Source organism: Phragmites australis, chromosome 14, assembly GCF_958298935.1.
Source record: "Phragmites australis chromosome 14, lpPhrAust1.1, whole genome shotgun sequence".
NCBI lineage: Eukaryota > Viridiplantae > Streptophyta > Magnoliopsida > Poales > Poaceae > Phragmites > Phragmites australis.
The window spans coordinates 27,372,031-27,399,644 of record NC_084934.1 but is presented as its reverse complement, the minus strand read 5'-3'; the positions used below and the strand labels follow the sequence as shown (position 1 = coordinate 27,399,644).

The 27,614-nt window shown below is 42.8% G+C and overlaps 6 protein-coding genes across 6 annotated transcripts; 3 read left to right on the top strand and 3 right to left on the bottom strand.

The window, feature by feature from the left end:
• The first annotated feature begins 1,979 nt into the window (after positions 1 to 1,979).
• LOC133891779 (uncharacterized) lies at positions 1,980 to 2,576 on the top strand. The gene has a single exon (XM_062332526.1). The coding sequence runs from the start codon at positions 2,026 to 2,028 to the stop codon at positions 2,563 to 2,565; it is 540 nt and encodes a 179-aa protein (XP_062188510.1). The 5' UTR covers positions 1,980 to 2,025; the 3' UTR covers positions 2,566 to 2,576.
• A 961-nt stretch (positions 2,577 to 3,537) lies between these two features.
• Positions 3,538 to 6,301, top strand: LOC133890385 (uncharacterized). Its single transcript, XM_062330774.1, has 4 exons — positions 3,538 to 3,855; positions 3,942 to 4,014; positions 5,089 to 5,627; positions 6,248 to 6,301. The coding sequence occupies exons 1-4, from the start codon at positions 3,538 to 3,540 to the stop codon at positions 6,299 to 6,301; spliced, it is 984 nt and encodes a 327-aa protein (XP_062186758.1).
• Positions 6,302 to 11,760: 5,459 nt separating this feature from the next.
• On the bottom strand, positions 11,761 to 13,915 carry LOC133890143 (uncharacterized). The gene is made up of 2 exons (XM_062330589.1): positions 13,731 to 13,915; positions 11,761 to 12,095 (listed from the first exon to the last, which is right to left on the bottom strand). Exons 1-2 carry the CDS (start codon positions 13,887 to 13,889, stop codon positions 11,982 to 11,984), a joined length of 273 nt encoding a protein of 90 aa, XP_062186573.1. The 5' UTR covers positions 13,890 to 13,915; the 3' UTR covers positions 11,761 to 11,981.
• A 623-nt stretch (positions 13,916 to 14,538) lies between these two features.
• LOC133890142 (uncharacterized) lies at positions 14,539 to 17,846 on the top strand. Its single transcript, XM_062330588.1, has 7 exons — positions 14,539 to 14,761; positions 15,077 to 15,209; positions 15,367 to 15,507; positions 16,144 to 16,252; positions 16,399 to 16,460; positions 16,950 to 17,053; positions 17,367 to 17,846. Exons 2-7 carry the CDS (start codon positions 15,117 to 15,119, stop codon positions 17,467 to 17,469), a joined length of 612 nt encoding a protein of 203 aa, XP_062186572.1. The 5' UTR covers positions 14,539 to 14,761; positions 15,077 to 15,116; the 3' UTR covers positions 17,470 to 17,846.
• Positions 17,847 to 18,101: 255 nt separating this feature from the next.
• On the bottom strand, positions 18,102 to 22,959 carry LOC133890141 (AP-4 complex subunit mu-like). The gene is made up of 13 exons (XM_062330586.1): positions 22,746 to 22,959; positions 22,534 to 22,628; positions 21,537 to 21,740; positions 21,206 to 21,322; positions 20,929 to 21,057; positions 20,233 to 20,359; positions 19,696 to 19,799; positions 19,480 to 19,584; positions 19,291 to 19,385; positions 19,100 to 19,187; positions 18,962 to 19,022; positions 18,794 to 18,867; positions 18,102 to 18,455 (listed from the first exon to the last, which is right to left on the bottom strand). Exons 1-13 carry the CDS (start codon positions 22,801 to 22,803, stop codon positions 18,357 to 18,359), a joined length of 1,356 nt encoding a protein of 451 aa, XP_062186570.1. The 5' UTR covers positions 22,804 to 22,959; the 3' UTR covers positions 18,102 to 18,356.
• A 646-nt stretch (positions 22,960 to 23,605) lies between these two features.
• LOC133891123 (uncharacterized) lies at positions 23,606 to 26,710 on the bottom strand. The gene is made up of 2 exons (XM_062331842.1): positions 25,073 to 26,710; positions 23,606 to 23,936 (listed from the first exon to the last, which is right to left on the bottom strand). Exon 1 carries the CDS (start codon positions 26,646 to 26,648, stop codon positions 25,470 to 25,472), a length of 1,179 nt encoding a protein of 392 aa, XP_062187826.1. The 5' UTR covers positions 26,649 to 26,710; the 3' UTR covers positions 23,606 to 23,936; positions 25,073 to 25,469.
• Positions 26,711 to 27,614: the final 904 nt, after the last annotated feature.

Genomic DNA, 27,614 nt, shown 5'->3' with positions numbered 1-27,614 from the left:
GGCAAAAAGGCTCATTGACACACAGTACATTGAGGAAATCTACGGAGCAATTGCACCTCGAGTAAAAACATCGTGGCAAGTTTATTACTACCTTCTCAAAGAGTCTATACACCAAACACATACCCATGCTACATGGTCAGTTCTATGCAAGTATGGCACAACGTTCATAACTGCCCCATACATCATACTGACAATGGCAGCACCAAAAGTAAAATCTGAACAGCAAAGTGAGAGTGGTGCAGGCGGTAGAAGAATTCGAATAAGCGAATCAACCTGTGCGGCCTTGCGAATCAGTGGAGTCCAGTGAAACACCAGCGAAGAACAGGGCGACGACGTCCTCCAGGTCATCGTACCTAGCAGCCTGGCAAACGAGCACGGCACACACAATTAGGGCTCCTTTGGGTGCCCCAAACCCCGTCGGGATCCCGGTCCAATCCCTGGGGGCAATTCGGCCCATGATTTTAGTCCCCTGTCAAACCTTGGAGGCCTTTTGGATGTCGAGCAAGCCGAAATTTCCACGGGCCATTCCAGCCCAATCCACGTCGATCCACGGGGAGAGAAAAATACATCTCCCGACTCGTGACTTCCTCTCCCCGTCGCCCCTCTGCTCGCTTGACTCGATGACCACCAGGTGCTAGGGTTTCGGGCGACGGTGGCCGTGTCCTCCACTGCCGGCGCACCCGAGTCCCCCCCCCCTCCGCCGCAGACGCCCCTCACCTCCCCACACCGGCGAAGAACCAGATGGTCCCCAAGATCTCCACTCCGCCGGACCTCCCACGCCCCTTACCTCCCCACGGCGGCGGTGAACCGGACTACCCCCAAGGTCTCCTCTGCACCGGACCTCCCCACGCCCGTGCCTCCCCACGCCAACCTCGCCTCCACGTCGACCTCACGGGTGAGAGCCAAGGTGAGCGCCCCTTTGCACCGGTTCTCTCGTTTCCATTTTGATTCCTCCGAATCCATCCACCACCCCAAGATTTTGTTCGTTCGTGGTCTTCTTTTGCCCTAGGCGTAGCATTTTTTTGAGATAATCTCCTGCAGTGTCTAGAGTTCTTCATAGGCGCATGTCTGCAGCGAACTTAGCATATAATATTGTAGCCTGGATGTAGCCTGGATGTAGCTTGCAGTGAAGTTGGTTGGGGTTGGAGACAAAATATTTTGGAGAATAAGCTTAGTCCCATTATGGAGGTATTTACCACTAATTTGACCCAATTTCAAAGTTTGAAAAATATGGTCATTTGAAAAACAGGATGATTATTAGTCCAATTCACAGTTATGATCTTCATTATTAGTCCAATTCACTGTTATGATCTTCATTATTAGTCCAATTCACTGTTATGATCTTCATTATTACTCCAATTCACTGTTATGATCTTCATTATTAGTCCAATTCACAGTTATGATCTTCATTATTAGTCCAATTCACAGTTAGAGTGCCATATACTACTCATATAGGTGGAGAGTAGTATATATCAAATCTAACCGTTTTTTTTTTTTACAACCGGATGTCATTGTCATTCATTACTTCCCTTATTGATATGTAAACTTAAAGCTGTTGTAGATTGCAAGTGAAGTGATATTTCAAATTTACATGCTGTAGAACTGGCCTTACTCTGCAGATAATTACATATGCATTGTTCTTATTCCTTTGGTTGCTTGTGCTGAATTGTTGACGGCACCGTTAAATTTCTGGTCTCCTTTGCACAAAGCTCTAGCTTCTAGGATGCTTGGCCTATTTTAGGTCGCAGTATGGTTATGCCAGCATTTTCTTACCTCATTGTCGACTGTGAAGCAAGTAGCACTCTAGTTCTTCTATAAAAAAGCTACTTTTCAAGATTATATGCTAAGTTTGCTGGTCTTTACACGCAGTTTCATGTCATTTTACATGCATTTTCATGTCATTTTACACGCAGTTTCATGTCATTTTACACGCAGTTTCATGTAAATATTATTTTATTATCTAAGTCTTATCTGGACCAACAAATAATTGATAATATATCTAAGTCTTATCCTATCTGCTAGATAATGGGCTCTAGGAATGAGATTATGGAATATAGGAAGGAGAGAATTGGGAAATTCATGCAGATGGAAGAAGAGGATGACGAACTGTTTTTTGTAATTGTTCCTGCCATACTTCAAGGTCTAAATGATGAAAAAAGGCCAGTACTTACTTCACAATATACTGGTGCTAAAAAGATGAAAGAAATTCTTGAGGGGCATGAGAGTTGGTGTAGGTCAGAGTTCCGCATGGAGCCAGAGATATTTAAGGCTACATCAAATTATCTTAGGCGGGAGGGTCTACTTCGTGACACACGCGGTGTTAGAGTTGAGGAGCAATTGGGAATGTTTATGTTCATGATCTTGCACAATGCTAGCAATGAAAGGATGCAAAAGGCATTTCAACATAGTGGTGAAACGATCCACAGGCACATAAAGGCGTTTTTTGATATAATTCCTACTCTCACCTACAAATTCCTGAAGCTTCCTAGTTCCAACCAAACTCACCCCAAGATTGCATCGGACCCTCGATTTTGGTCATTCTTTAAGGTGAGCCATATACATTAGATCCATCAATTTCCCCAACCTTTTCTTTGTCTTAAGTTTGTATTGTTTATGTAGAATTGCATTGGTGCCATCGACGGCACGCATGTCCCAATCACTATTGCAGAAGATAAAGCCCCCCCCCCCTATAGGAATAGGAAAGGCACACTATCGCAGAATGTGATGGTAGTGTGCGACTTCAATTTAAACTTCACATTTATCTCATGCGGGTGGGAAGGGTCTGCATCAGATGCTGGAGTCCTTAGGTCAGCTATTACAAAGGGGTTTCACGTGCCAGAGGGCAAATTCTATCTTATAGATGGTGGGTATGCAAACACACCATCATTCCTCGCGCCTTATCGTGGAGTTCGGTACCACCTCAGTGAGTTTAGAAGGCGGCGCTCATCTCGAAGAAGGGAATATGCAGATCACAAGGAGCTATTCAACCACCGCCATGCAATTCTCAGAAACCATATTGAGAGGGCTATTGGGGTTCTAAAGAAGCAGTTTCAAATTCTGAAAGTGGGTACACATCATCCCATAGAATCTCAGATAAAGATTCCAGCTGCAGCTGCAGTATTTCATAACATAATTAGAGACCTAAATGGAGATGAGGATTGGTTGGATCACCAACCTACTTATATCCCACAAATTGATTATGTTGATCTGCCAGAGGGAGATGACAACTATCAAAATGATGTGGAGTCAGTGAGCTTACAAATTGATGATGGGACTGTTCTTCGAGATCAAATTGCTATGCAGATGTGGGACCAATACAATCAAAACTGGGCATGACAAGCAATATTAGTATGCATAAGAAACTTGTTTGCTGTAGAAGTTGTATTAATTAAAGCTAATGGATGTAATTTACTGCTTTATCTAATAATTACTTTCATGCACTGCTGTAGAAGTTGTATTAGTTATGTATTTCTAGTTCTGGTACATGCTTCATTCTTATACAATTAGTTCATTTTAATGTTTTTCTTAAGTATAGCCATGTCTAAAGAAGGGTCAAGAGCTTCCTGGAACTTCACTTATGAGAAAGGGCTTGCTGATCTACTCCATGAGCACAATCATGAAAAGTTCAGGGGCCAAAATGGTTGGGTAACAGAAGGTTGGAGAAGCATTGTCAAGAAGTTCAACGAAAAGTTTCCATCAACTGGGTTTACAAAAAGCCAGATACAAGAAAAGGAGAAGGAACTCAAAGGAAGCTACAAGGCAATTCGTGATGCGCGGAAGCAAAGTGGTACAGGTTGGAATGCTTCTATGTGCATGATCAATGCTGAACCATACATCTGGGATAAATTTATTGTTGTAAGACCATCCCCTTTGCCTCTGTTAATAGTATTATTGCTGGTTTGATTTGATCTTACTAACAATTTTCTTTTTGCATTCAATAGGACTTTCCAAAGGTGAGGAAATTTCGTACAAAAACCTTCCCTTTGTATGAAAGTTTGGCACAATTGTATGAAGGTAATTTATCCTCTCTGCTGGTCTGTGTTTTTTGCTTTGTACTGAAGTACATTCCCTTCCCTTTGTATGAAAGCTACCTTTTCTCTGTTTCTTGTTTCTACATCAAGTTTGAGGAGAGTAGTTGTTCACTGGGCAACACAAAACGAGCACTCTAGTAGGATTTCCAAGGAAAATAGATGGATAGAAAAGAAATCAAATTATGATGCATATGTATAGTATAAAACTAAAAGGTGAAAAGGGAAAATGGTGTTACTTTGAATTCTTGCAGTCTAAAGCAACTCTTTCAGACGATCTGCTGTGGTGTACTAGGCCAGCACAGCAGATCTAGGATTTTAGTCTTTCCGATCTGTCAGTAGATTTGACAAATTTGGGAGGTATTGTTCTATATTTGGACATCTTATCATGCATAGCATTTCCATCTCTAATAAGTTCTTCCAGATACATTAGAAACATTGATTCATTAGATTTGGAGGTATGACATATATAATGCGCAATATTTCTTTTTCGTACAATAGCATTTGGGATTTATGCTGGAAGTTAGCAAGGTACATTCAAGTAGATACAGCTACAGTACATATAAAATCACCTGATTTAGATCATCTATTCAGATCCTAATTGCAGAAGAGCAAGGTTCAGATATAGTTTTATGTTTTCCCCATAGGAAAAAAATAAAGGAGTTTTACTCTTGGAAAAACGTGCTGTTCTCCATGACATGTTCACGCTTCTGCTAGGGTGGTTTTAGACTGAAATAAACCGTTCAATATTTTCGTCAACAAACTATTATGTCAAATTAGTATTTTCTAGGGGTAATTATATTGTCTCCGAAAAAGAACTGATTACCACTCAGCTGAATCAAGTTGGTTTCAGTATTGTCATAGTTTAATGCTTAACTGTGGTTGTTATTGACTTTTCAAACCTATCAGCTCTTGAGAACTACTCAGGCAACCCTTTCCTGCCTTCAGAGTTCAGACTCAGATCTCTTTCAGACGATCTTTTCAGTGCTATTCTGAAAATATCTAATATTGACTGTTATTTAGTGGCATATAAGTAATGTTCTCTAATGTTGTATCTCAGTTAATTTAGGTGCATTTATCCACTATGAAACAGGGAGCATTGCTATAGGTGATCTAAATTTCACATCAACTGAGCCAACTGAGCAGCAGCCGCCGCCACCAACAGAACATGTCAACCTAGATGATCCTAATGTTGGCTTGAACCCTTTCTTTGCAAATTTGGATGTGCAAAGGGCATCAAGTGATACCATGGATGATGAAGTAGAAAATACCACTTCATCTTATTCTGGACAGAAAGGAGATGATCATGGAAAAAACAGAAAGCAAAGTCAAGTTGCCGGTGTTCTACAAGACTATGTCAACTTTAGGAAGAAGCAAACTAAAAAATTTATGGATGAACTTAATGAAACAACAAAGCCGAAAGATGACTATTCCATCAAGAATTGTCTTGCTCTTCTAGAATCAATTGAAGAACTTTCAGATGAGAAAAAGGCAATGGCAACAAGTATCTTCAAGTGTGAGCTGAATAGAGAAATTTTCATCAATTTCAAGAACCCAAAAGTTCGTCTACTGTGGGTTAAAGGTGAAATTGCTCCCAAGGTATGCACTTTGCATTTTTTGTTTGCCTGATACCGGAAGTAAACATCAATGCTATTGTTTTTTTTTGCCTGATACTGTAGCTTAACAACAATTTTGCTGCAGTTTTTTTTTTTGCGCCATCATTCATTAATTTGCAAAGATATAGTTACATCATATCTTATTTTGCTGTATTTTCTAATGACTTGTCAATCTACTGCCTAGGGTTAAGCTTCTTCCTGCCACACCTATAGAAGATTTTCGTAATGCGAGGAAGGATCATAATGACACCTATGGAAAATCTGCGGATACCACCATTGCTTCATCATTCTGTTTTGTATCTGGATACTAGTATTGTGAGAAGAGAACCTTGTCAGTGTAGCACTCTGATGAGAGGGGACTTTGTTCTAATGGGAGGGTTAAGTTAGGGATATGGATTGCTTGTTCCATCAGTCTGAACCTTGTCATCTTGTGATTTTGGTGACCCTATCTAGCATAATTGACTTGAGCTCATTTGTGATTGCTTGTTTTATTTTCTGATTGCTTGTTTCATCTTGTTTGATTTTAGTGACCCTATCTAGCATAATTGAATTGCGAGATATTATATTTGTGCTTATAGCGCATTTCTTTTTGATGGAATGCAGCTCAGAAAGCTTGGAAGGGACCCATGTGTCATGGAAATCTTTGTTTTTTTCTGATTTTTTTGAATTTTTTTTATTGGCCGGGATTTTTATCCATGTGTCTCCCAAACAACGACCAGGAACTTTTCCCAAGCGGGGTTTTTTATCCCTTGCTGGGAGGGGGGTGTCATTGGCACAAGCAAAATCCCCTTCGGGGTTTAATTCCATGTGGTTTTTGCTCCCTGGCATCCAAACAAGCCCTTAAGGGGGAGAAGGATCCACCTCACTTCAGAGCATAGCGTACGAGCAAGGAAAATAGAATCCCGCGATGAGGCGGAGGCGGAGGTGGTGGTTTGGGGTTTGGGCCTTACGTCGATGAGATCCTAAGCCTGCTCTGCGGTGACCGCGGCCGCGGAGGGGGTTGGCTGCGCCGGTTCCACGCCCATCGGCAAACGATGCGAGGACAAGGAGCCAAGGAGGAGATGCTGCTGTGCCACCCTGCCGCCGGTTGCGCTGCCGGCATTCTAGATAGTAGATACCGTCCACCCCTGGATCGGAGAGAATTGATAAATTGAAATCGCAAAAGTGGGCTTCGATTAGTCACCACTTAAAATTTTAGCTTCAACCATTTATCACTAAAAACTATATCATCTTTGATTCTTTGCTATTTTACTCAAAATAATTAGTTTTGATTTTCATTTATCTATTCAGACCTTGTTAAATAACTATTGTACCCTTATCCACATTTGGCCACCGATTCACAGAGACCGACCGAGACTCACCAGGAGAGGGTGAGGGAGGACGGGGCGCGAGGGAAGCCCCGGAGCTTCAAGCTAGCCAGAGTTGAGGGAGCGGGTTTTCCTACGATTTAGCGCTCGCCAGAGGGGAGCCAACTGTGGAAGCGGGCGATTCCGGCGGTTGTCTTCACTTTTGCATGGCATCTTTTATAAAGATACTGACAATATAAGTTCAAAGGTGTGTATAAGTACTCCAGTGATGTCAGGAAAATTTGTTCTGCAAAGAATATCGATGCTGCAAACTCAATTCTGTATGATAACCTCCACATTCCCATCTTTTGTTCATGTGATCTTTTGATAACCTCCACATGAACATTTTCTGTTTTTTCAAACCAAAATCGACGCTGCAAACTGAATTCTTTAAGAAAAGGGAACATTGTACATTAGTGGAAACCGAAGAAGGCTCATCAACAAAAGATGACTGCTGCATCCTATCAAAACCATCTACACACGAAACACAAGTCACTAAAATCTCCTTCTTTATCTTCAATTTGACCACATCCGAGTTGTACACCGAGCTCTAAAGCGACGGCGAGGGTGCAGGTTGCCAAAGATGGTGGCAGGGGTGGCCGGCGTTCAGCATCAACGGTGGCGGGGGTGGCTAGCGCTCATCATCAGCCTCCGATTGAGACAGCCCCCGGAATCGCCCGCTTCCACTGTTGGCTCCCCTCGGCGAGCGCCAACTCACGGGGAAACCCGGTCCTCGACGTTGCGGCTCCCTCACGCTCCTGCTAGCCCAAAGTCCATGTCCTCTGCCGCGCCCCTGTCCTCCCTCGAGCTCCCTTGCACTCCTGTCCTCCCTCGCCCCTTCATGGTGAGTCTCAGTCTAGGAGATGAGCGTCGTGAGTCTCGGTCAATCTCCGGTGAATCGGCGGACAAATGTGAAATAAGGGTACAAGAGTCATTTGATACTGTCTGAATAGATAAATGGAAATCAAAATCAGTTATTTTTGGTAAAATGGAAAATAATCAAAGATGACACCGTTTCTAGTAGCAAATTATTGAAACTAAAATTTTGTGTGGCAACCCACCTTTTGCGACTTGGTTTGTACGTCATTGGTGCCTGCGACGTCAGCCATCGTTCTTGCATCTTCAACAGGTACAAAACTACAGATGCATGGCCCTTGGCCGATATGCCAGGCGTCCGGCTTCCGCTGGCCACGGCGTCCGGCACACCACGGAGCCTTCCATCGCGCGCGGCCGCTGCAATATTGAGCCATGGATGAAGGAATATGCATTGAGCGAGCTGGAACTGTTGGGCTGCTAGGGATAAAAGAATCCGATCACACCTGCAAATGCGTGAAAGTAGCTCGATCAAGTAGGCCTATTCCACATCCTTAATCACCACCTCTTCTTCTGATTATTGTTCCACTGCATGTCCTTCTAAACTGTGATTTCATGGCCACGATGATTCAGAACTTCAGAATGCCTTGCACGGTACGCCGACGCGGCCGTCCCGAACACGAAACCCTCCGGGAACGTGCCCCGGCTCAGCCCGCCGGAGTCGTAGATCTCCGGGTTGAGCCAGTAGTATTGCGCCATCGGCAGCGCCAGCAGAACATGGGCTACCGCCACTAGCACTATCGCTTGTGCTCTGAGCTTCATGGTGCTCTGCATGGACACAGAGGGAGCAGGAAGGCCGGAGACAAAGCCTTGCTTTCCGAAGTCGTCGCTAACACGTAAGGCTCACTAAAAAATAGCTTACATATCAGCGAGCACGTCGCCGTGATTTTACACCAGAGATCTCCTTTTGGGACGCAGGGGATGACCTGAGCATGGCGGCAAGATTTCAAATACCTGCCAGCTCTCCGATCGGGCCTGTGCGACCCAAGTTAGGCGCATCGTCTTCCTCGTCAGCCTCAGATGGTGTTTCACCGAGACGGAATAAGTGGAGGATGGCTCGCTGGTCGGCGAAGAGTGCCAGCGACGGCGGTGCGACCGGACATGTGTTTGTGGAAATGCCACTCCCCAGCTCGGCCTCCGGCGGAGCGCGGGGCCTGGACGCCGATGCGCCCCCTGCGTGCGCCCGTAGGCGAGCAGAAGCAGAGCTGGCCAGAGGTCTCATAATCCATGGCGTCTGTTTCGAGCGCAGTGATCTGCACCTGCTCATATCGATATGAAAAGTACGGAAGTTCAGCAGCTGCATCTTATGGGAAATCTCCTACCTTCACATGTCGGTGCCGCTGCAACCGCTTCCCTTTTCTCTAGCTTACAATGTCATGTCGAAGTGCGTCCTTGTGTGGTTATTTTAGTCCAGTTCAAGATAGATTTAGTTATCACTGAAGAGGAACAAGCCACAGTGCTGGGTCCAACTTAGGATATGTCGAAGCCTGAAAGCTCTATTCTGCCTCACAGATCTAATCAAGACGAAATGGTGCGACTACTGTGCTCTGTGCAAAGCATACTTTCTTATTTACCGGCCACTGAGCTAATCTCTACTGAACCATACTGATGTCAGTCGAACTAACCAAACCTGCACATCCTAATCAAATTCGGTGGCCGCGGAGCATGGATGCGTCCATCAGATCGTGCACATCCTTTATCCTTTACCGGCGCCATTTCCGAAAGAACAGTTTCCGGAAGATCGTCGCTCGGCTTGCTTGGCCTTGTTGGGCTCAGCCTGGTAATCTCAAAGGCAGGCCTGGGCTACTTGCATAGGCAGACGGCTCGTTGGCCCGATGAAACCGCAGGCATTTTCTTTTGCCACTCCGAGTAAATAACAATCGCTCATTTACCACTTTATTCTACATGTATAGATTTAGAGTGTCTCGTATATTATCTTCAGCAGTAATTATCATTTCTTTAGAGTGTTAACTGAGCAATTATCCCGCCCAGCCCGCATGCCGTGCGTCTCCGGCCTCCTGTGCAGCTGTGCCAGTGCCACGGCCCCTCGCAGCATCCTCCAGAGTCCAAACCAGCGGACAGCGGTGCCTGCGCGCGCTCCTTTCCTGCCCCTTCTCCGCCCTCCGCGCAACGGCACGGGAGCGAGCGTCGCCGTGACCGTCGTCTGTCCAGTGCCCACTCGCCCTCGCGTTGCAATGTGCCAGCAAATCCTTTCGGTTTGCCTCGCCGCCGATCCCAGCCGTGGCACTGCTCCGGCTTTCGGCGCGTGGCGCGTGGCTTTGCCCGTGTCGTTGCGTTACGTAGGACTCGGCCTTGCCAATGCCAGATGGACATGGCACCGACGCCTGGCTCGTAGCAGGTTTGTATAATTACTAGTATTATGCCATAGAAGCGTGCACGCACTTTGAATTCCTTCAGCTAGCTCACCGCGGCCGCACTCCAGTCTCCAGGTCACAATCAGATATAGGTTGCTCAATCTTTATATCGTTGCACCTTGCATGCCTACAAATTGGATGGAAGCTGTAGCTGGAAGTCAGTATATATATGCCGGTACATATGTGTGTGTGTTATGTTAATCACATGCCAAACTTGCATGTGCTTACAGTACCAAATTCTCTCTTCCTTCCTTACAGGGAAACACTTCCAATCTTATTGTTCCAAAAGACCAAACCTCTGTGAAGTGCACGACAATTGTTAAGTTAGCAGCCACTTTTAATGCCATAGCTCGTTCAAATAGCACAGAAGCACTAGGCATGTGCCGTATCGACAAACATGTAACAGCACGATCTCCGGCAGCGAAGGCACAGCAGCATCAGCTCTTCCGGCCGGTGGGTATCCATCTCTGCCGCCCCAACTCCGGTTGCTTTGAGATCGGTCAGGGACTCGTAGCAAACGAGTATAATGCACCTAGCTATACGTAATCTATCGCTCGCTCTCCTTTCTCTGATCGTTCAGCTCCAGAGGGGTCGGAGAAGCGGAGAAAGGAGAGGAGACACGGCCCAGGGGATACCGAGATGGCGCTCTTGGGCTTGGGTTTTATACGTTTGGCGCGAGAGGGTTGGCTCGGAATAACCGGGGAAAATTTTCTATGCAGCGGTGCTCGCAAGAGTTTCTGCGGGCTAGCTATTTTCTGACGTGAAATCCGTGAATGGCGAGGAGCCAAGCGTTTCTGCGCGTGCGCGTTGGTTGGGAGGTTGCCGGCAGCCGGCCGCGCGGCGCGGCGCGAAGGTAGGAGCCCCCAGCGAAGCAATGGTATTGGTGGATCGTCGATGCGCAGCTGTGCTCCATGCTACGGAGCCCTGGACGAGCAAGATGGAAAACTACAACCCGCTAGACTCCTCCTGGGTGTGCTGCTCAGACGAACCGAGGCTGCAGTTGTACCTCGCCGATTACTGGATGCTCAAAGGAAACTATGTCAAAACAGAATAAACGGGGTTCTAAAGAAATTGTTTTTATAAAATCAGAAGTCTGTTTTTAAGAAAAATACACTAAAACTGAAAAGTTTGCTGAGAGATATTTTTCTAAGAAGATATATGCTAAGAAACCAAAAATTTATTATAGAAATTATTAGCCTATTTTAAAAAACAGCTTTTCAGATAAAAAAAAACACAGCATTTCAGAAAAACTTAAAAGCAGAAACCCAAACAAACAGGCTCTATATCTGTTTTCTCGGGTAGAGCATTCCTGTTAGGTGCTGACAACCAATTAAAAAACTATGGCCCCATTTCCAACATGATAAAATTTCCATGATCCCATAGGAATTGAACTTTTAACTGTTTGGTGTGAAATTTCTGCCAACCAAATAAGCCTTAAACAGGAGAACAATGGAAATTTGATAAGAATCTAGCAAGCATCCAACAAACGGCATAAAAAGCACGGCATAGAGACCAGCAAACATCAAACCAACTGCAGTACTCGAATAATAATCTTTAGAATACTCTAGGATTTACTGATTCAGCAGATTAACAAAGGGGTAAAGTCAAAATGCCAGAAACTGCATGTCCAGCTTCCATGATACGCACTCAAGAAATGTCAAGTGATCTCGCTAGCATTAACTAACAGTATTGCCCCATTTTGATCTGAAGATCATAAGTATCTCCTTGCCCAACAGAACGACATCAGTTTCCCTCATACTTTGGGTCCGCCATCACAAAGTGGTATGCAATAACAACCACAAATATGAATATGCCCAAAAAATTGGCAAAGAAGCCCAAGTCTTGATCATCAAACATCTGCAATAAAGATTGCAAACAAATGTTGGTTAATATCTAAAGACAAGTAGTTTGCAGTACTTTCAACAACTCGTAATCTGCAATATTAACCAAATTGATTGGTTGTCAGTTGTCAGCAGTATATGGCATGGAAGTAATGGCAAAAACACAAGATATAAGTAGAGGTTAAAAACCAGCTGTGCGAATAATCTCATAATCGCAACAAGGAGAGCATGAAACACTACAGCTACCATTAAATTCTGGAAACAAGTGGTCAATATAAAACACAGCAAGTAGATGCAAACATCCCCAGCTTAACCATTCTGTGATCCTGACAACTCCAAACATATGTTTATGACCTGTGAAGGATAACACAGATTCATATAGATCTAAACTGATGAGAAATTGGGATATCATGAAGTCAGAATCACACTGGCAAGGAGTAAAAACAGATGTAGGTAGAACAAATAAATCATGCTTAATTGCACTTGCAATCATTTGTTCTGATACGCATTGATTGAGGAATCTCTTCAAAATACAACTCAGTTCAACCATGCATGAAGATGGTAAGGTGCCGTCTACCTCCTGCAGTACATCAATGTACTAGTGTGGAAAGCATCTAGATGAGCAGCTTCTAGTGGTTGAGCATGATTAAGAAAAAGAATGACCATGGCGTGGACTGTTGGGAGCATATTGCAACTAAAGTATTTGAAAATAGATTACTTAAGATGGCCTTAATCAACCTGATCTACTGTGGGCATGCTATGAATTCTGATAATTCAGGACTACTAACACCTAGAGAAATTTCAGATAGAAGTATGACAAGAGGTCAGCAGCCACAACTGATAGAAAATGTACCATTTTCTATAAACCACATCCTGTGCTACTCATAAGCATCGTATAAGCAGTGGGATCTAACACATGAATGAAGGGAGATTTCAATTTGTTATAATCCATGAACACGGTGTCTGTGATCGAGCATTGAAAAAAGAAGAATTTCCTTACCTCGCGCAAGAGTTGCTATAGAAGTAAACACACAAAAATGATATCCATGACACAGATTTCATTGTTCTTACCCTTCCTAAATTTCTAAGGTCAATTTTTTTCATCTCTGAGATTAATCAACTCAATATTGGTTAACTTTGTCCTGGAATTGCATTATTTCTCTGAATTTAAACTGGAGAATACATCGATTTCATCACAAAACATACTAGTGCACCTTGCAACTGGCTAAGCTGATTGCTTTTCACCCACCTATGCCCTGCCGTACGTAACCTTCGTCGTGGGTGACTTCTAAAGCACATCACCGAAAGTTATACAAATCCAGCATACATCTACATAGAGATCCATGCACTAGTCCGGATCATCTGCCCCGGGTTCTCTACCCTAACCTTAAAGAGCCTTAAAGAGAACATAATTGCTGGATCTGAATAGCACAAGATCCCACGAGATGCAAAGGTGACCCGGTCGCGAGATCCTAACAACGCAGTGCGTTACCTCTCGCGATTGCACGCAACCAACCACCGATCCGACGAAACGACCGCGTAAATCCCACCGAATCACGCGCGCCAAATTACCGGCGGAAACCGCGGAGGAACAGAAAACCAAAGGGGCCTAGCTCCTAGGCGATCTGAGACTGGGATAAGAGGGCCGTACCTCGCCAGCCGCGCAGATCTCCTGGAGCTCGCCGCGCCCGCCTTGGCTCTCCTCTCCTTCGCCTACTGTGCCGCAGCCGCAGTCGCTCCCTCGCTGCAGGGCGTGGTGTGATGACGAGACCGGAGAGGACTCGGGGCTCGTGTCAAGAAGAACCGGCATAAACGAAGACGTGGGCTAGATGGGCCTCTGGAGGCCCAGATCCAGCCCGCGTCACCGTTCCACCACTTGTGAACTTTTTAATTTTTACATTTCGAAAATCAAAAAATTATAAAAATATATTTCTATTTGAAAAAATAGAATTTGTTGCCCTTTCAACAGGTGAAAGGTTTAAAAATAAAAAAATATTACGTCCTATTGCTCTTAAAATTGAAAACACTATCAAAATAGTTAAAAAAAAATTAAAAAATTGCTGGTGTAAAGATACTACTATCTGGTGTAAAGATACTATGAGCTGAAAATTCTACACTATACAATTTTTTAAAAAAAATTATGACTACTTTGATAGTGTTATGAATTTTGAGAGTATTAAATTTTGTAGTTTTATTTATTTTAAACATATCACCTGTGGGAAGGTGATAAAGGAGACGATAGTAGCCTAGTTATATAAAAAATATTTTAAATGGACGTTTATTTTATAATTTTTTAATTTTCGAAATATAAAAATAAAAATCCCACTTGAGAGTCCATTGGGCCTGATGTATTTCTAACATGGAGCGGAGTGCCAATTACTTGGTGGGCCCATGTGCAATCTTCGAGCCACCCATTCGATTTCGGTTCGACCCGACCGAGTCCATTCGCCGGTCACCGACCGAGTCCGAGTCCATTCGCCGGTCACCGAAGGAACCAACTGGTGTAGGGTCGGCTCTCCCTCTCAGCCGCCCTCCGCGCGAAAACGCCTCGACCGCGATCCAGATCCAGCCAACGGCACCTCAGGCGTCGGCGCCGGCGCCGGCGTCACCCCTCCCCCTGGACGCCACTGCCGTGGAGTGGAGATCATCCATCTGGAATTAGGTTGATCGGTTCTTTTCTTGGTAAGGACGCCGCGCCCTTGGTTGCTTGGACGGATTCTTCGTTTCGTTCTGCGGAATTTTTCTTTGACGTGAACCCGCAAGTCCAAAATTTTCTTTCTGGGATGGGTTGTTCTGATCCATTTACCCACTTTGTTACCGATCTGTTTGAAAGTACGGGAGGGAAATGTGTTGATGATTCTGAGCAGTCATGGTATTTGCCTCTTTGGCGACCCAGCACCTGCTCTTGATAAATTGCTCAATCGATTTAGGAGATAGCACCTGCAGATCAGTGGATGAAAAATATGTGTGACGACTGACGTGAGAACGATTTTTCAGGTAGTGGGTAGCTGATTGAGGTGGCGAGCACCGTAGAGCGATGTTCTCCTTGTTCTATGGTCTATGGAAGCATGTCTTCAGCAAGACAGAGTTCCATGTCCTTATCCTTGGAGTTCATAAGGCTGGCAAGACGGTAATTCTTCTGAATATTTACATTTATTCCAACTGCGTTGCCTTTTCTAGAATTCCTTGCAGTTCCTGGGTGCTGGGACTAGGTTGAGTCCATTTCGTATTTATCTGAACTAGGTTTATGTCAAAACTTTACTTGCTACTAAAATATGACTATGCAGACCTTGCTAGAAAAAATGAAGTCGATCTACTTGAAGGTAGAAGGGCTTCCACACGATCGTGTTATTCCAACAGTTGGGCTTAATATTGGACGGATTGAAGATGCAAATGTTAAACTTGTTTTCTGGGATCTGGGAGGTCAGGTATGGTTTCTTGTGCTAAGTAGACCAAAAGTTTGATTAACAAGCTCTTCATTGAAACCTCACCATTCAGTATTCAGGGCTAGTTTCATTTCTTTAGGTTGGTTGCTCATTCAGTAGAGAATGTAAATCAATTCAAGATAGCATCATGCATGTGCATTTTACATATCATTACAATGCCTGGCAATAGTACTTGTTTAAATTCGCAAACCAAAAGTAGCTGAATCAGGTAATCGGCAAGTGAAGACCAGTTTTCACCACTTAATCAGCACGCTCAAACATGATGTCTTCCAGTTGTTTCACATCCATGGAAAATTTGCAACAGAGATCTTGATCGACATATGTTGCCTGATGCTAAATGACTGTGCAAAAGCTTCCTTATTTACTTCTGTCATTTTTTGCAGCCTCTTAAGAGCATAGGCTTTGATCTTGACCAACGATTGACAAGTTACACTATGCTATTATGTAATTCGTGCTTTACCCAAGGAAGCACAAGATATAATGTCCATATGTTTTGATATAACCTTCACTCTAACAAGAAGCAGAAAATGACTTCAAGACATATTTTCACTAACATGTGTCAGATAATGTTTCTTTTTAGTCACTGCGAATTATAATATTAATACCACATTTTAACAGCCTGGACTACGAACAATATGGGAGAAATACTATGAAGAGGCTCATGCTATAATATATGTTATCGACTCTGCTGCTGCATCATCATTTGAAGATGCCAAATCTGCTCTTGGTTAGTTGCTTCCATTTGTTTGGTCACAAAACACCAGTATCCTTTTTCTGTTACCGGTGCTGTCTGTTCTAGTAAATATTAAACTAGGACTGGCAAAATTAGGATAATTTCTGTAGTGAATGGTGACTTGAACTTTTTTCTTGCAGAGAAAGTTCTTCGTCACGAGGATCTGCAAGGAGCGCCACTACTCATATTTGCAAACAAGCAGGTTGAGGTTCCTTATAGTTATTCCATAGTAAATTCCACCTAAAAACTCTATGCATTCACTCATAGTTGAGAACTTCATTGTCTTAGGTGAAAATTAGCCCTTCAGGGAAAGTAGATATCATCCACATGGAATGTGCAATAGGTTTAAAATTAAACCATGCTATACAATTTGTGTAGTTTGATGAGAAGTCAGTTTTTGTGAAGCCTGGGTCTTGAATTCAAGCTAGCATGACACGCGGAGAAACTGTGAATGTAGACCGGAGGAAACAGGCCCTAATCGTGTACCTTTTGTTCTGATAACTAAACTTCTCTGAAATTACACATTTTCCTTACACTGTTGGAAGTTGCAATACGTAAAAAATTGAGAAAGATCTATAATTGATCGCATTAGTCCTAGCCTCTTGGCTCATTTCAGGATATATAAATTGTGACAAATCCTCCATTTATCTCATGTTATTATGTTTGGTGGCTTATCTGGATCTGTCAACAGGATTCACCAGCAGCTGTCACAGAGGAAGAATTGGCTAGACACCTGCATCTTAAAGAGTTAGACGAGAGGCCACACATGTTCCTTGCTGGATCTGCCTATGATGGGTGAGCAAAGCATTTCCATGTTCTCAAACTTGCCTAACACTGAAGTGCTGTCAGATATTGTGATGCATATTTTTTTTGAGGGAATTATTGTGGTGCATATTCCTGTTATTTTCGTTAATTTCTTCCATAACTAAAGAATAAAGGATTCATGTGAGGGGTCTCTTAACTCATCTTCGTATAAGCTGGACAGAAACATAATTTAAGGATATCATCGAACTCACACTTGAAGCCTTCGCTTGACCAGTACTCTCGAGATGCATGTGTTTACAGCATGTTCTTTTTCTTTAATGAAATATTCATTCTTCTGTGGCAGGAGCGGGATCAAACTTGGTGTAGACTGGTTGGTAGAAGAAACGGAGAGGAGTAAACGCACCAAGGCACTGAGGGCACGTACAGAAGCAGCTGGGAAGATTTAGCACCTTAACCCAGGCATTTGAGGACCTTAACATGGTGTAGACATGTGATTATCCGGAGTGCAAAGCATTTGAGGATGGCTCATATTAATTCCGGGAATATATATGCCTGCCCCTTCTCATGGTGGAGCCTCATTCTTTCAATCAGCCCCAGACTGCTCGTACAAGGTCCGTTGTAGCAATGGTAGAGGCGACTATTCCTTCAGTTCACTGATCTGCAATGCACATAAAAGTGTATCTATGGATCTAAAGATGTAGGGGTTTGTGTTCATATGATTGTTATTTTCGATATAATGAAAGCGACAGTGTGGAGCACAAAGAAGTTTTGTACATTTGTCATGTTAACTAAAGAAAGAGATAGTTGCATTGTACTTTAATCAGGAATTGTGCCATTGTCTCGAAATCATTATTTCCGTTCTCATTTTGAATGGATGCTTTACTGTAGAACATGGTATAATTCCTTCTGTTGGAAGTTGCAGCCGGCAAGAAGGCAGAAGCAGTGGGATGATTCCTTCAGTTCCGGGAACTCGAAAGTACCATGAACAAAAGAAAGTGGAATACATCAAGAGACTGCAAGAGCATTTCCATTGCGAATAATGGAACGACTAAAATAAAGCTAGCTCGCCTCCCAGAAGTGCCATGAACAAGAATTTCATTCATTTCGCAACATTTAAGCATGATAATGTATTTCTACATATTGCACAAAAGAGGGGGAGAAAATGACCCCACAAAGAGTTCAACGGCAGGATAGCAGGAGCAGAGTGATTTTTGAATTCCACTATCGAATTACAATACACGCCATTCTGTCCAAAATAACCTCAAGTTATACAAAAAACGGACCAACATTGACTCATAGACATACAAAAAAAAAGTGTACAAACGTTGACTCCTCACAGACGAGCCACATAGGAGTTAGCCTGTGTTACATATCGCACCCATCTATATGGGTTGTATGTCTTGGATTTCTTTGCTATCTGAAGATATCTGACCTGCAGGAGGGAAAATAAAACAATTCATTCCTGTGGATCAAGAAACATTCCAAAAAGCATTCTTCATGTCAATGTATGTGAGCACTTGAAGCTTTGAAGAAACATATAATAACTACATAAAGCTAAAAGTCTACAACTTCCTCTTGAGACACAAAATAGAAAAGAAAAGAGCCCAGGGCTCCACGAAAAAAATGCGCCCAAAAAGATGATGCAATTGTGAAACAAGAAACAATGAGTAGGCCAATCATTTTTGTAGTGGAGAACCAGAACACTCCCCAGCCCTATGTGCCATTTGGTACACTCTGCAAAGGTACCAAACTTAAGCAGATGGGCCTTACCTGCATCTTCGAAGCATTGTACATCGGTATAGTGAAATTCATGTTCACTGGACCAGCTTCCTTTGTGATATTTCCTGCATTCCACAAAGAAAAATATCACAGTAAGTTGCATAACAGGAATACACTCAAAGTCCTATAAACAACTTGTGCCTAGAATAAAATATTTACCATGTGACTCCTGAGAAAATGTCAGCTTTGAACGAAGAGTATGCTCAGAACCACCCACGATCTGTCAACAGTTAAAACTGTTTAGCAAACTACAGCAAACTGGCAAATAAATTAGGTTAACAATGTAAATGCAATTGCCTTCTTAAGATTCCACTCAAGTCTCTTAGATCCTTCTTTAAAATCTGTTGTCTGTCCAGCTGCTCCAGCTTCCAACTCAAAACTTGCCCTGCGAAGTAATCCATGATCTGAGACTTTAGCTAACAACAGAGGCAGCATTGAACATTTCACTTTTTTAAACTTCATAGCAACAGTATAAAGCAGCAACTGACCTCATTGTGTAGGAGGGCACTGGCATTTGTACTGTTATAGTGTTAGCAGTGACGTTTGCAGAGAAGTCTGCTCGTATTTTCAGTAAAACTTCAGCCTGTGAATAAATAAAAAGAAATCAGATTCACCAAAATTGAAACAATAGTTTTATCAATGCCTAATAGGCTAATAACAACACAAGCATTCCATACCCTAGATGGCCCGGCTTCTTCAATTAGTGCGGTTATGCGGAATGGAGGCTTAAATTCTTGAGTCATCCGGTAGTTCATAACAGGAAATTCTCCATCCGGTGGTATCTATGCAATGTTGAACATAAATTATCTAATTCTGCTGATTGTAAATACTATGCTTGAAGTTCAGCAGAAAAAAATGTCAAAAAGAAATAAAAGCCTTATTTGAGTACTTACTAAAGTCAGAGTTCTGTCAATGTCAAAACTGTCCAGATGCACTGACTCGTGGAAGTTACAATCATCAAGAACGACTGTTCCTCCTCCAGAAGAACTTCTGTAATCTGGTGTTAAAGGTTTGTAATATTGTCTGTGATGAGCATTCAGCAATATTCATGACAAGTAAACAAATAGAACGAACAGCATGCCATATACTCAGTGTGTACAGGTAGTAAAAATTACAGTAACAAATACTCAAGTTTCAATAAAGAAAGCACTGTGCAATAAAAAATTACAATGCGAATAAGTGATCCACATTGGTAGTAACTATAACTGCTTAAATGTATTGAATAACTCATCACACCCTGAGTTTCATGACGAGTAAAACGTTACAAACTTATCATAACTTGGCTTTCAATGTTGCAGAAACAGAGGATCAGGAACAATGCACAAAGAAAAATAAATTTCATATTAGGTTATATGTGTGGTTGCTAGTATGATATATCGGTTAGTATTTGCCTAAGCCAGCTTCTAAAGAAAGAAAAGTTAAAAAAATACCATATGTAGAAGATCCAGTTCTTCCAATGCTCAAATCCTCATTGAGAGCTAGACGGATTTCTGGATTTCCAGTAAGGTAACTTTTCATTTGAATTGTTCCATCAATCTCAGATGTGAGTATATAGCCCTGTTTAATGAAAATTAGATACAAGATCATGATCAACCAAACAATTCCGTGCTACAGAAAAAAATTAAATTAGATAACAAAACGAACTGCCTTTAAGTAGTGAAGCATCAACATATTTGTTGCATAACTAAGTGCAAGAAGATCATAGCACTACATGTAAGATTGAAAACTAGGTGGCCATCACAATGACTCCCTATTCCCACGGATTCAAAGTTACTTTGACAAGTAAAAACGCACACATAAGTAAAAAAAGCACATTATTGTGACTAGCCTCTTTATTCATTTCCAGTTTTAGATGTAAACACAGAAGTTGCTTTGACAGTGGTGGAATAGTGAATGAAGTGGCAAAGAGGGTACGCTTTGACAGTAAAGGCAATCAGATAACCAACACTAAATATGCTATTGGAAAACTAAACTTTCAATGGGTATCATCACCATCTAAAGTATTTAGAACCACAAATTTAAGGCACATAATATATTCATGGAGTTTCAGTAAAGAAAGAACAGCTTGAAGTGTTGAAGAGAGAGAGAAAACGTAGTTAAAAGGCATGGCATATGTCAGTACTTACACTCGAGCTGAATGTCACACTTATCCTCTCAATAATATCAACAAATATTTCCTCCCTCTTCTTCCCACCAGGCTCTGTAGCAACAACAGATTTTGTAACAGCTGTACCAGGCATACGCTTCGTGCCTTGCTGCAAGAGACACGGATGTCAAATGAAACTATGCCATTGCCAAAATAGCATGGAGAACAGCACATTGCTTGGTCAAGTAACTGTAATGTTTTTTTAGACCAAGTAACCCTAATGTTATGTTTATTGCGGTAATATGCAGAAGTGTTACCATGAACATAGCAGCAGGACCAAGAGGTGGCAGCCGTCCAGCATCAACCATGATTGGTTCATTGAATATGTACGACTTCAAAACCTCAGTAGAGGTTGTTTGAGGGTATCCAAAGTCCTAATTTGCACAATACAACTCATAAGTAATGGCATACAAAGCTACCAAAATATGATACTCCAGTAACCATTCTCATAAACAGATGAATCATACTAATCACTGCAAAACCACACTACTTTTGTCACTAGGCTTTGCTAGTGACCCAAAAAAAAAAACAGGTCAGATTAGGTTGGAGCTGTTATTATTATGAGGAAAGATAATATAGAGTACTTACAATGACTTCATCAAGCAATTCATACACCAAAATAAAATTCTTCCGCAGTGAATCTTCATTTAGAACGCCGAGATAATCTTTTGTAACACGTGCGATCCTTTGCAGAAGTTCCAAGAGAAGAGATGGAGAAACATTAACCATTGTGGTTACCACAAAAAACAGTCCGGCGACCTTGGCATGAATATAGTTAACCCCATCGACATTCTGCCATAACAAAATGTAAAAATGCCGAGTGTCAGATCAAGTGGTAAAGCAGTGCACCAATAAGAGGAACACGGACGGAATCACTGTATTGTCATCGACACATGCAAGTGCCTGTTACTCTTTCGATTTAATTTAGGATTAAATGTTCTTTAAGTCAATGAATTGTTTTACAACTAGAATTAGTGTTCCGCAAAAAGTTCTCCAAGGTAGGCTTCATCGGCAACTGATATAGAGCCAACTGCACATCATGCTGTAAGTGCTCATTGCCCATCGAACAAAAAGTCCCCCTCCTTAATGAACTAGGTTCCCACTGATCCTAACAGTTGCAGAGTTGCTGGAGTAAATCACACAAAGTACTACACCCAAGTTTATCTCAGTTCATCTAAAGCCCTCGTCCTAGGCAGCACTTACATTACACACAACACTCTATCCCCTCATGAAATAATCAAATTCTCAGCAGTAGAATGTTGAGATGGGAACACTAACATGAGACAGTCAAATACGACGGACACAATGGTCACAAACGAAACTGAACTTTGTGCGGCATATCCATCCCAGTTTGTAAAGTAACGCTCTTCTATCTACAATTCAGCACTATGTTTTAAGATTTTAGCTCTTCAACACATGTCTTTATAGAATTACAGTGCTAGTTCCGATCGATTGACAAGCACAGCACTTACTCCACGCTAACACAGTGCAAACTAAGGCATCACAATTACAGCTAGAATTCTACCAATGTTCGACAAAAAATGCAGTCCGAATAAGAGGGTGGGAGTAAGGAACAGATGCGTACGAAAACTGGGGGCGCCTCCTCTGCCTCTTCGTCGTTCCAGAACTTCACCTTCCGGAAGAAGATCTCCGCGCTGCCCTTGGGCACCTCGCCGCGATCTATACCCACCCCCACACCCGCCCATCCAAAGGTCCCAACCGAATCAGCACCGGATCACATCGAATCAGCCAAAAAAATTATGCCTAGATCGGGCGGGGACGGGATCCAGATCTTACAGTCGCGGAAGACGATGTGGTCGCCGCGCTGCGACAGCACGAAGAACTGCGAGATCATCTCGCCCCGCTACCTCCGCGACTACGCCTTCTCCTTTTCGGGCCCCGCGCCCCTGCGGCCGTAACGTGACGCGAGGGCGACGCGAAGAACAGAGGAAGCAGACGAAGAGCGAAGCGAGGAGGAGGAAGACGACGAGGTGGTGGGATTGGGAGGATGACGTATTGACGTGAGAGCCGCAGTCTGCAACGTGTTTGAAGCGATCGCAGCCGTTGATTTTTTATCGTACGGCTTTGGAGGATAACGTTACGGGCTTCGGCTGATCAAACCGTATCCATCAGTTACAAAGGCGTCAGAACTGTCACCAGCTTCAGCAACACAGAACACAGATCTCACAGCAAAAACATGTACCTCATGTTATAAATGCATGTCATTTTAATAAGATACAGTTTTCAACAATTATAAATATATACTGTTTTAGATAAGATATAGTATCTAATGCATAACTTTGACTATTATTTTATTATTAAAATGTATTTATAAAATTTATTAAATCAGAGATGTTATAAAAACATTTTTCAATATAAATTTACACATGATTTAAGGTTTTTAAACTAAATATTTTGAAAACCATTATTACTCAAAGTTTTAAAAATTAATCGAATCTTTTTTAAAATAATATATATTTATGATCAAAGAGAATATAACAATATAAGGGCAAGATCTGATGACGTTGATGGCCCTGAAGAACAAGAAGAATAGTTACAGAGCCTACAGTCAGACACACCTGCAGGGCACAGCAAGCAACACAGAGAGTCGTTGCACACCAGCTTCAGCAACACAAAATACATAACTCACAGATCCAGCAACAAAAAGAAGTATAAAAATTGAGGGCAAGGAGCTAGTGATGATTATGAAGTAAGTTAATAGTTACAGGAGCCTACAGTTAACAAGGCTAACAAATAACTTAATAAGGCCGACAGAAGCCGGTACCGTTTTCCACTTAGGATGGAAAACTGGGTGCCGACGCATAGACAAAGCCCTTTATTTCAGGCTAGGAGAAAGAGAAGCATAGTTTACACGCCACTGTTGTCCCTTAAACCGAGCCATGCCACTTCTCCTATTCAGCTCCATCGATGACGGGTGAAGGCAATCAACTGATGTCATGAAATACAGAGATTTTGTAATCCAGAAATCTGAAACAAAATGGCATAAACATCAGTGCAAATTCAGACATGTCAATTGAACAAAAGTCAGAATATACACCATGCAATTTGGGGATATGGATCATAAACGTGAAAAAAGAAACTCCATTGTGGATAATTTCTAAGTACAACTAAGTTACTGTACTAAAAACTATCCATAATAACTTATGGTGCAATGTTTCTGATGATGCTTATGATGCAGAGTTCAGCAGTTCATATAGAGGATCTTCAGTGTCCCCAGAGAACATAGTTGCAGAGTGGACTCTACATAACTAATGGAAAGCACAGAAGACAATTGTTGGAATCCAGTAGATACTACACAGGTTGGTAGCCTGGCCTTAGGGTTGTTCTTGAAATCAGGACAACATAATATGCAGAGTTACTTCCATAGGGTTATGCTGGTTACTGCAGCTATGACTTGCTGCAATTTCAATCAATTACTACAGAAAGTATTGCTAGAAGGTTTGTTATTTTCTACTGAGCTTCTCGAGTAGCAGAAAAGAACACAAATTGCTGTTAAATTGAATTTTGTCATTGTTCAATGCAGATCATCGACTGATTATACGATATCAACCATAGCAAACTCGGCCCAATAATGCATTCGGTAGAAACCATACCCCAAACCAACTGGTGTCACAACTTACAGGATAGGCTACAAGTTAAGAACACACAGCCACAGCATGCCTACATCTATTATTACTGTGTCTTGGCTATAGCCAGCTGTGACCATTATTAACAGTAATACAAGGTCACAGTTGTAATCAAATCCTTGTCTCGTGTAATTTCTGATTTAAGAGAAATGATATTAGATTTTATGAAACATTCGTGAGAGTTTAAGAATCTTTTTTGTTTCGGTAAACAGGTAACCGATTGGAATGTTGGTAAGATGGATGGATAATAGCATAAACAGAATGATCATGACAATTACAATTCAGGTGATTTATTGAGTAGAGGTCACTATTTTATAGCCAAGGGTATGTATCAGCAAATCAAAAGCATTGAGCACACAACTCTGTTTGGTACTGAACCATGCAAATTGAATCAATAAATTATGAGTCCATGACATCACTAAGATATGTCTTCTATATATAGGAGAGCTTTATGCGCACTGAGAAGAACAAACTTACCATTCTCATCGGCATTTATCTGCCAGTGCTCCATGTGACCTCTGTTGCATCATAAACTCTCAACTAAAAGCCTCACCGATTATCTAAGCAGACTGCATTATTCCCTTCACCAGTTATCTCCTTAAGTTAATTTGCAGATGGCATATATCACACATTCTTCAACTAATATGGGATACTCTACTCTACGGACTTGTAAATAGTGCTGATCCAGATGGTACAAGAGATCACCAGCTAACTACAGAACCAAAGGTAGACAGTTACGAAACACAGGATCAATATGAGAAATAGTGGCAATGAAAGCAAGCGCAGCAGCAAAGGGCCAGACTATGCAGGAATTCCTTCAACCATGCTATCATACACCACTTCTATGGAATACCTACACCAAGCACATCGACAACTAAAACATCCGTCTGGTATTGTCATCCTCCCTCAAGAATGGCAGGTGCTGCAAATTCCCCAATATAGCATCTGTTGCATCAACATCCAAATCAAACCCAATATCCTCAACCCCACCAAAATTCAGCATGGTGCTGCCATCAGTTGGTTTTGCCACCTCATTTATGTTGATCTCTCTAGTACCCACTGTCTGTCCACTCCCCACATTTCCATTCCACGAATCCAAACCAAGCATAGATGACTCAATGCTACTTTCCGCACCGCCAGAAGAATGCTTCTTGAGCACAGCACCAACCTTCTTGCGGGCTGTTGTCTTCTTGATCCTACCTCTAGATGGCCCTACTGCACTGCCACTGACACCACTCTTATTTGCGGGCTGCACATTTGCTGGTGTTGAATTGACATTAATAGGCCCGCCATTATTCTCAACATTTTGTACATCAACATTGCCAGTCCCCGCAGATGCTGGCTGCGAAGCTGACGAATTAGACGGAAACATCGGACAGAATGGTTTCCAGTTGGTGCTCAAATCAGCAGCCTTAGGGAAGCCCATCGGGAAGAACCCCCACGCGCAGTAGTACATGTCGGTGCCCGGCACAATAGGCGGCGCGGTCGGGATCTCGGTGGCCACGAACGCGCGCCGGCACCAGGAGCTCTGGCACCTTAGAGCGCGCCCCACCAGCGCGCGCTGGTACTGGTACACGTGGCAGCAGTAGGGGCACGCTGTCCAGAACGCATCGGCCGCGGCCGATGCGTCCGCGGACGCAGGAGCAGGAGGTGGATCGGCGGGGGCGCTCTTCAATTGATCGGAGAGGTCGGCGAAGGCTTCTTGCACAAAGCGGAGGGCGGTGTCCGCGGCGGGATGGGGGTTATGTGGGGAGGATATGAGTTGGGAGAGACGGCGGAAGGACCGCTTGACGGCGGCGGGGTCGGGGTCGGGCTGGAGCTGTAGGACGGCGAGCGGATCGGGGCGGCCCGAGGGGAGCAGGCGCTGGGATGAGAGGAGGACGTCGGCGACTGCGAGGAGCTCGTCGGCGCCGGGCAGGAGCGGGTCGGCCCGCACCGCGCGCTCCGCGAGCCGCTTGCAGCCCACCAGGTCCCGCGCGGCAAGGAGCTTGCCGGCTATCTCTAGCCACCGGGCCGGCTCGCCGCGGCCCCCGCCGGCGGCGGAGAAATCCATGTGGGTTGGAGTGGAGGTAGGCAGCGAGAGCTTGTGGGGCAGAGCTGTCAGGTGGTTTACGAGGCGAGCCTTTGGGGGGGAGTGATTAGTGGCCCCAGTAATTACGTCAGGGCTTCATCACTATTGTCAGAGCAAAAGCCCATACTGTCATTCTGAATTTCTGACAGAAGGAGAAATACACGATTTTTTCTTTTTATATTTTTTAAAATAAAAATTGCAAATATTTCCTCTGAAATTTGTCTTTATTATTTCTTATTGTACAAGTACTTATTTAAGTTGGAAATTTTTAGAGAGATATATGATAGCATCCTATACATAATAGGATTTTTCATGATTATTTTGATAGTGTATTGAATTTTGTGAGCATTAGAAAGTAATTTTTTATTTTAAACCTGTTGCCTGTTTCCCAACGTGTGATAGCACTCTAGATCCGCAATTTTTCAAAACAAATACTATATTTACAATTTTTAATTTAAAAATATAAAAAGATCAGCAATACACGGACCCCTTTATTTCTCAAAGGCCCGTTTTTAAGATGCAACACGATCCAGCCCAGATCTTGTCTGCTAAGGAATAGAAAGCCAGTCGTTAAGCAAGACCCAATTGACCGATTAAGTTATGCCCATTTAACTGTACAACTCCAACCCACTCGGCCCAGTAATATAGCCTCGGAGCATTTAGGCTAAATTTGTTTTTTATTCAGAGCGTGAATTCTAATCCAAAAGCAAAAATAAAAATAAACCATCATAATTTGAAAGCTGATTTTCACAATCACAATCCACGTTATAATATGAAATCCTATAATTCACAATCTGACTAAACTTAATTATCACAATATAAAACTAAAATAAACAAGTTTCGGACTCTTATTTCTTTTGCGGTTCTCCATTTTTTCCATCATGTAGCCTCCGGGGCCGAAAGTTTGTAAACTCTCTGATCTATCAATGAAATGGGCACAATCTCATA

Coding starts and splice junctions, on each gene's coding strand:
- LOC133891779 (XM_062332526.1), top strand. CDS start 2,026: ATGGGCTCTAGGAATGAGATTATGGAATATAGGAAGGAGAGAATTGGG.
- LOC133890385 (XM_062330774.1), top strand. CDS start 3,538: ATGTCTAAAGAAGGGTCAAGAGCTTCCTGGAACTTCACTTATGAGAAA. Junction 3,856..3,941: donor TCTGGGATAAATTTATTGTT/GTAAGACCATCC, acceptor TGCATTCAATAG/GACTTTCCAAAGGTGAGGAA. Junction 5,628..6,247: donor AAGGTGAAATTGCTCCCAAG/GTATGCACTTTG, acceptor GATGGAATGCAG/CTCAGAAAGCTTGGAAGGGA.
- LOC133890143 (XM_062330589.1), bottom strand. CDS start 13,889: ATGCCGGTTCTTCTTGACACGAGCCCCGAGTCCTCTCCGGTCTCGTCA. Junction 12,096..13,730: donor AGATCTGCGCGGCTGGCGAG/GTACGGCCCTCT, acceptor TCTTTATTGCAG/ATGTTTGATGATCAAGACTT.
- LOC133890142 (XM_062330588.1), top strand. CDS start 15,117: ATGTTCTCCTTGTTCTATGGTCTATGGAAGCATGTCTTCAGCAAGACA. Junction 15,210..15,366: donor TTCATAAGGCTGGCAAGACG/GTAATTCTTCTG, acceptor ATGACTATGCAG/ACCTTGCTAGAAAAAATGAA. Junction 15,508..16,143: donor TCTGGGATCTGGGAGGTCAG/GTATGGTTTCTT, acceptor ACATTTTAACAG/CCTGGACTACGAACAATATG.
- LOC133890141 (XM_062330586.1), bottom strand. CDS start 22,803: ATGATCTCGCAGTTCTTCGTGCTGTCGCAGCGCGGCGACCACATCGTC. Junction 19,585..19,695: donor TTGACAGAACTCTGACTTTA/GTAAGTACTCAA, acceptor AACATTGCATAG/ATACCACCGGATGGAGAATT. Junction 19,023..19,099: donor TTGAGTGGAATCTTAAGAAG/GCAATTGCATTT, acceptor AACTGTTGACAG/ATCGTGGGTGGTTCTGAGCA.
- LOC133891123 (XM_062331842.1), bottom strand. CDS start 26,648: ATGGATTTCTCCGCCGCCGGCGGGGGCCGCGGCGAGCCGGCCCGGTGG.